Source organism: Protobothrops mucrosquamatus, unplaced genomic scaffold, assembly GCF_001527695.2.
Source record: "Protobothrops mucrosquamatus isolate PMUCROS unplaced genomic scaffold, P.Mucros_1.0 scaffold4746, whole genome shotgun sequence".
NCBI classification, from domain to species: Eukaryota; Metazoa; Chordata; class Lepidosauria; order Squamata; family Viperidae; genus Protobothrops; species Protobothrops mucrosquamatus.
In genome coordinates, this window is record NW_015390638.1 from 17,492 (window position 1) to 25,230 (window position 7,739).

At 44.5% G+C, this 7,739-nt stretch overlaps 1 protein-coding gene across 1 annotated transcript; it reads right to left on the bottom strand.

Moving 5' to 3' along the window:
• Positions 1-500: 500 nt before the first annotated feature.
• Positions 501-3,618, bottom strand: LOC107299273 (dCTP pyrophosphatase 1-like). The gene is made up of 3 exons (XM_015828636.1): positions 3,502-3,618; positions 3,262-3,372; positions 501-832 (listed from the first exon to the last, which is right to left on the bottom strand). The coding sequence occupies exons 1-3, from the start codon at positions 3,597-3,599 to the stop codon at positions 604-606; spliced, it is 438 nt and encodes a 145-aa protein (XP_015684122.1). The 5' UTR covers positions 3,600-3,618; the 3' UTR covers positions 501-603.
• Between the last annotated feature and the right edge of the window lie 4,121 nt (positions 3,619-7,739).

Consider the following 7,739-nt stretch of genomic DNA (forward strand, 5'->3'; position numbering starts at 1 on the left):
CAGGCCAAAATGGTGGCCACCTATTTTTCTCTAAAAACTAAACTAAAACTATAGCCATAAGCTGGAGAGAAGAATCTAGCCTCACTCAGAAAGCAGAGTTTATAAAAACTCCTTGCACTTCTATGCTTGATACACCTCCACGAGGAAGGGGACATGTATTTCTCTCTGTAAACTATCTTTTTCCACAGCCAATGGGACATTTAAGTTTTACCTCCCTCCAGAGAAATTTCTCTGCACTCCCGTGCATCCATCTGCAACCCTTGAGGTTTGGGATGGAGAATCTGGATGGACTCCAACTCTTGGCCAACACGGTCTCAAGAGTGATGGAATTGCAGCCCAACACTTCCTGGATGGTCACAGGTTCCCCAGATCGACTTTGCAAAAGAAAAGACAGGGCAAAGGATCAAAAACAGAGATCTCCACAACAGGTCCATTGGTCTATCTTTGAATCAGAGCTTGCTGGATCCTTCCCAAGTCGAAAGCGAAACAGGGGTCACTTTGAATTGCTCATCCCAAAGAAGTCATAAACCGTGAAAAGAGCATCTTCTAGAAGCCACAGAGTGATTCTTCTTCTCTCCATCCAGGAAGAGGTTCTCTCCATACTTATTCCTGATACTCCGTGTATTTCTTGGAGGAACCATAGACCCGCTTGGCTGGATATTTGAGGCGGTTCTTCTCTATTTTACGGAGAGCAGTCGTAGGGAGGTCCACATGGCACTTGTTTGCCAGGGCAACCAGATAAATAAGGACATCACTGAGCTCATCAGCAAGAGCTTCACGCTCCAATGGGCTCCACCCTGGTAGGCCTTCGGGAGCTTCTTCCCGCCATTGGCTAAAAAAAAAAAAAAAAACAGACAAAAGCATTGAGTGCAAAAAACAGCCTAGATGGAGCCAGATTGAAGAGGGGGAAGGAAACCTGAGGGAGATTCTCTTCTCATGCTAAACCAGAGTTTTTTTTAACCTTGACAAGCCAATATCCATGGAAAATGGAATCCAGTGCCACAGCTGAAGAATCCTTCTCTCCCTTTCCTTTCCTTGGTAAGTAGAATAGGGCTAGGAAGCAGCTGTCAATACTTGGGTTTGCTCTGGGCATAGGTTGTGTTATTTATTTATTTAGCTCAAAAAGCATTACCCTAGCCCAGAGGTAGGCAACCTTGGCTCTTTTATGACTCGTGGACTTCAACTCCCAGAATTCCTGAGCCAGCCATGCTGAGGGGAAAGGGAGAGGTTTCCATGCTGAGTCATGTTGGCTCAGGAATTCTGGGAGTTGAAGTCCACGAGTCATAAAAGAGCCAAGGTTGCCTACCCCTGCCCTAGCCTTTATCTTAAAATTAAAAAAAAAATACTTTTCTGTAATCTGATAAAGGGTACGGTAATTATTTCTGGGCTAAATAAATAACATAACCTATGCAGGGTCCAATCTGGGCCAGTAATTGGGACCCGAGGTTTTGTCTTCTGAGCTTTGAGATGCCTGCTGGAGCCCATCTTTAGGGAACTTCTCTCTAGCCTTTCTGACTTTTCTTCAGCAACTTGGCTGTGTGTCTAGAGAGAAGTTCCCTGAAGATGGGCTGCAGTACAAGTCCAAAAGCTCGGAATACAAAACCCCTGGTCCTGGTGGCCCAACCAGATTGGATCCTGCAACATTATCCTGGGACACGTATGTTCGCCTCCATTTGTAACCTAACCAATGGAACGGGAACCATGCCAAATTAATAAAACCACAAAAAGAGCATCATTGTGTAAATAAGGACAGTCATTTAAGCTCAAACCAAATCAGCATGTCTGAACCCAGTCCCCGACTGGTGATATGGATGAGCGTTGCAGCCATGGGGAGCCCCCATAAAGCACCTCATCCACATTTTGTAGATCTGCTCGCAACTGCAGGTCAAAGTTGTAACTTGCCTAGATGTCTAATTTAAAATGTACGCTTGTATTTGAATGGAAGAACCCCCCCCCCCAGTCCAGGAGACAACTAACTACACAAGGAAGCCCACTGATCTCTTAGCAGATATCCTGCAGAAGCAGTCCTATTGCCATCAAAGCTAACCGAATCTTAGCTCTTCCTGTGGACACACAGGTAGTCCTCAACTTATAGCCTTTCATTTAGTGGCCAAAGTTAAAATGACTGGGGAAAAAAGACTTAGAACCGTTCCTCGGACATATGACCGTTACAATATATTCATGGTCATGTGATCAAAATTGGGGCACTTGATAACTGCCATGTATTTATGACCATTGCCGCGTCTTGTGGTCACGGATTGCCATTTGTGACCTTCCCAGCTGGCTTCTGACAAGCAAAGTCAATGTGGGAAGGGGGATTTACTTAATGACAGCATGACTCACTTAGCAACTGCAGTGATTGCTTAACAAGTGGCAAAAAAAGGTTATAAAATCGGGCACGACTCACTTAAAAACTACCTTGTTTAGCAATTAAATTCTGGTCCCAACTGTGCTTATAAGTACCCTTTTCCCGAATTAAACTGCAGAGGGAGGGGACAATGGAAACCTACAAAGTTCAAATTTAAATAACTTTATTGCGGTCATGAACTAGCAGAAGGAAAGCTTCTCTGCATTGCCTAACTCCTAGTGCAGGGGTGTCAAACTCAATTTCATTGAGGGCCGCATCAGCATTGCGGTTGCCCTCGGGGTGTGTGTGGCTAGGGTGTGTGTGGCCTATTGGGTGGGTGTAGATGGAGTGGGTGTGGCCTATTGGGTGGGCATGGCCAGCTCTACATCGTTCACGTCAAGGGTGCCTATGGAGGCCTGGGCAGGAGTGGGACAGATGTGAGGGTCTCTGGCAGAAGGGGGTGGGACCAGGGCAAGTGCCAAGGCATGGTCCACTGGAGGAGCCTCACTGCCTGCTGAAACCCCTCCCCCGGAGCCCATCAAGCCGGATATGTGAAGTAGGGGACACCTCCCCGGCATGCACCCAGGGGGCGGGGCTGAAGCGGCAGGGGCTGGTTCCTCGCTGTTTCCAGACGGCCTTGTGGAGCTAAGACTGAATGTGTTTCAGCATAGATGCCCATCACAAAATTGTACATTGGCTCCCGGCTGGCCTGGGCCAGCGCCAAGGAAGCAGGGGCCGTTCCCTCACTGTTTCCAGGATGGCTTCGCAGGCCACATGAAACCACCACATCCGGCCCCCGAGCCTTGTGTTTGACATGTCTGTCCTAGTGGGTGGGACCCTTGCGGTCCCCAAGAAGGCATTTCGGGATCTACCTCCCCATCTCTTCCCCCCACTCCACAGATTGTTATACTCACAAGAGCTCTGCCAGCTCCCCAACTTCCCCAACCAGAGCAAGAAGCAGATTCCGGGGCTGGTGGTACTTTCCCCAGTCCCGCTCAGCTGCGAAGGCCGACTGGAGGCTCCGGCTGCAGGAGACAAAGTGGAAGAGAAGATGAGAAGGCCGCAGAGGGAGAGATCTTTCATATGTACCCCTTCCAAAACGGGGAAGCGGCATGAATTAGGGGTAAGTGGGGTGATATAAAGGGCTGTCTCACATGTCTTCCAGAGTGGGATTGGCACTAAACTGAAATGGTGCTTGAGATGCGCTGGGCCCATTAGTCACTACTGCCTCATCTACTTTTCCCTCGTTCATCTTCGTTGAGCAGGTGTGCAAGGGCTGGCAAGGAAAATCAGAGTAAAGTCAATATTTAACTGGTTGGGAATAAGAAAATGGTCCCACTCCTTTGCAATGGCCTGTTTACAACTGGATAATAAGAAGTTAGAGGTATGCTTGAAGTGGAGGGCAGAGCAAAACTTAAAATGGATCTTTCTGTGGTATAGACTCTTTCTGTGTCTGAGCATTAAATAAAAACAAAAACCATCTTGGGTCGCAGCTTCTTATAATCACTACTTCATTTTTTTTTAGGGCAATTTGCAGTTAAGAAAAGATTCACAATTTGTTGGATACTGGTTAAGATTTTTTAAATTAAATATTTATTTATAAAATATATTTATTTATAAATTTTACTGGGTGCCCATTTTACCACAGGGTAACCCTGGGCGGCTTACGGTCATAAAAGATAAAAATTGTATAAACTAAAAACGTTAAGTTAATACACAAGCAAACACTATGGGCCCAATTAAAGATGGGCAGGGTGGGAGCAGGACTGGGGGGAGGTGGGATCTGTTATTAATCAATCGATCACCACCACTGTGATGCTCCTCCATTGGAGCCCCAAGCTAACCGGCAGTATCTAGGAGACAAGAAAGTTCACAGAGATCAGATTTGTCTATAGAGTAAGCTGCCATGTAACAGAATGACACAATAACAGAGTTGTAAGGGACCTAGGAGGTCTTCTAGTCCAACCCCCTGCTCAGGCAGGAAACCTATAACATATCAGACAAATGGCTGTCCAGTCTCTTCTTAAAAACTTCCATTGTTGGAGCATTCACAGCTTCTGGAGGCAGGTTATTCCACTGATTGTTCTAACTGTATAATTGGCTTGGTCTAAGCATAGTGTTTTTGCATACCGCCAATCATAATTACTCAAGAAACTATGCCTAAACAAATAATAGTTTAGCACCACATATGAACTCTGTCATTCGCTTTCCTCAAAACTGTGGCTTTAAATAATTCTTACAGCCTCCCAAGAAATTCTCAGGATCAAAGAAGGCTCAGGAAGTTCCTGAAGATGTGACTAATGATGAATGAGAGAGATGCATAAATACATAAATTAAGGCCTCAATGAAATAGATGTGGAGATGCAGCAAATGACTGTGGGTGAGTAAATACAACAGATACAAGAGACTTATAAAAAAAAACCCACAAAAAATGCTCCAAACCAAAAGACTTCAACATAGGCAACAGAGTCTGTCCACCAAATATCTCCAGTCTAGGCAACCTTTGAAAAAATTAAGTACTTTGGCCCCTTTCCAATTAATAAAATCATCAACCCAGTTAGTCAATTAGACCTACCCAAAGCACTCAGGCGTGTTCACCCAGTATTCTACTGTAGCCTATTAAAACTGGCAATCACTTCTCCCCTACGCCCCACAATGAAAACACCTCCAACCCCCATTCTAATCAAAGGGGAACAACATTTCAAAGTTAAAGAAATTTTGGACTCTCACAAACACAGGAGGAGAGTTGTTGTTGTTAATTGTGAAGTCGTGTCCGACCCATCGCAACCCCATGGACAATGTTCCTCCAGGTCTTCCTTTCCTCTGCCATCTTCTGGAGTCCATTTAAGCTCACGCCTACTGCTTCAGTGATTCCATCCAGCCACCTCATTCTCTGTTGTCCCCTTCTTCTATTGCCCTCAATCTTTCCCAGCATTAGGCCCTTCTCCAGTGAGTCCTTCCTTCTCATTAGGTGGCCAAAGTATTTGAGTTTCAACTTCAGGATCTGGCCTTCTAAAGAGCAGTCGGGGTTGATCTCTTCTAGGACTGACTGATTTGAACGCCTTGCAGTCCAAGGGACTCGCAGGAGTTCTTCTCCAGCACCATAGTTCAAAGGCCTCAATTCTTTGTCGCTCAGCCTTTCTTATGGTCCAACTTTCACATCCATACATTGCAACTGGGAAAACCATGGCCTTGACTATATGCACTTTTGTTGACAGGGTGATGTCTCTGCTTTTTAGTATGCTGTCTAGATTTGCCATAGCTTTCCTTCCCAGGAGCAAGCGTCTTTTAATTTCTTGGCTGCAGTCCCCATCTGCGGTGATCTTGGAGTCCAGGAAAATAAAATCTATCACTACCTCCATTTCTTCCCCATCTATTTGCCAGGAATTGAAAGGGCTGGATGCCATGATTTTGGTTTTCTTAATGTTGAGTTTCAAGCCAACTTTTGTACTCTCCTTCTTCACCCGCATCAAGAGGTTCTTTAGTTCCTCTTCACTTTCTGCCATTAGAGTGGTATCATCTGCATATCTTAGGTTGTTGATATTTCTCCCGGCAATCTTAATTCCAACTTTTGATTCATCTAGCCCTGCCTTTCTCATGATGTGCTCTGCATATAAGTTAAATAGGCAGGGCGACAGTATACAGCCTTCCCGGACTCCTTTCCCAATTTTGAACCAATCAGTGGTTCCGTGTCCAGTTCTCACTGTTGCTTCTTGACCCACATATAGGTTTCTCAAGAGACAAATAAGATGGTCTGGTACTCCCATCTCTTTAAGAACTTGCCACAATTTGTTGTGATCCACACAATCAAAGGCTTTAGCATAGTCAATGAAGCAGAAGTAGATGTTTTTCTGGAACTCCTTAGCTTTCTCCATGATCCAGCGTATGTTGGCAATTTGATCTCTAGTTCCTCTGCCTCTTCGAAATCCTACCTGTACTTCTGGTAGTTCTCGATCCACATACTGCTGGAGTCTAGCTTGTAGGATTTTAAGCATAACTTTACTAGCATGTGAAATGAGTGCAATGGTGCGATAGTTTGAACATTCTTTGGCATTGCCTTTCTTTGGAATTGGAATGTAAACTGACCTTTTCCAATCCTGTGGCGACTGTTGAGTTTTCCAAATTTGCTGGCAAATTGAGTGTAGCACTTTTACTGCATCGCCTTTTAAGATTTTGAATAGCTTAGCTGGAATACTGTCACCTCCACTAGCTTTGTTGTTGCTCAGATTTCCTAAGGCCCATTTCACTTCACATTCTAGGATGTCTGGCTCGAGGTCAGTGACCACCCCATCATGGTTATCTGGAATGTTAAGCTCGTTCTTGTATAGTTCTTCTGTGTAGTTTTGCCACCTCTTCTTAATCTCTTCTGCCTCTGTTAGGTCCCTGCCATTTTGGTCCTTTATCATGCCCATCTTTGCATGAAACGTTCCCTTCATATCTCCAATTTTCTTGAAGAGATCTCTGGTCCTCCCTATTCTATTATTTTCTTCTATATCTTTGCACTGTTCATTTAAGAAGGTATTCTTATCTCTTCTCTGGAATTCTGCATTCAATTGGGTGTATCTTTCTCTTTCTCCTTTGCCTTTCGCTTCCCTTCTTTCCTCAGCTATTTGCAAAGCTTCCTTAGACAGCCATTTTGCTTTCTTGCATTTCTTTTTCTTTGGGATGGTTTTAGTTGCTACCTCTTGTACAATGTTGCGAACCTCCATCCATAGTTCTTCAGGCACTCTGTCTATCAGATCTAATTCCTTAAATCTATTTGTCACCTCTACTGTATATTCATCATGAATATGATTTAGTTCATACCTGAGTGGCCTAGTGCTTTTCCCCACTTTCTTCAATTTAAGCCTAAATTTTGCAACGAGAAGCTCATGATCTGAGCCACAGTCAGCTCCTGGTCTTGTTTTTACTGACTGTATAGAGCTTCTCCATCTTTGGCTGCAGAGCACATAGTCAATCTGATTTCTGTGTTGACCGTCTGGTGATGTCCATGTGTAGAGCCGTCTCTTGGGTTGTTGGAAAAGAGTGTTTGTTATGACCATCATATTCTCTTGACAAAATTCTATCAGCCTCTGCCCTGCTTCATTTTGTACTCCAAGGCCAAACCTGCCTGTTATTCCGGTTATCTTTTGGCTTCCTACTTTAGCATTTCAATCCCCCATGATGATAAGGACATCATTTTTTGGTGTTAATTCTATAAGGTGCTGTAGGGCTTCATAGAACCGGTCAATTTCATCCTCTTCAGCACCAGTGGTTGGGGCATAGATTTGGACTACTGTGATATTGAATGGTTTGCCTTGGATTTGAACTGAGATCATTCTGACATTTTGGGGATTGTATCCCAGTATTGCTTTTCCTACTCTTCTATTGACTATGAAGGCTACTCCATTTC

Coding starts and splice junctions, on each gene's coding strand:
- LOC107299273 (XM_015828636.1), bottom strand. CDS start 3,599: ATGAACGAGGGAAAAGTAGATGAGGCAGTAGTGACTAATGGGCCCAGC. Junction 3,373..3,501: donor AATCCCACTCTGGAAGACAT/GTGAGACAGCCC, acceptor TGTCTCCTGCAG/CCGGAGCCTCCAGTCGGCCT. Junction 833..3,261: donor GGGGAGCTGGCAGAGCTCTT/GTGAGTATAACA, acceptor TTTTTTTTTTAG/CCAATGGCGGGAAGAAGCTC.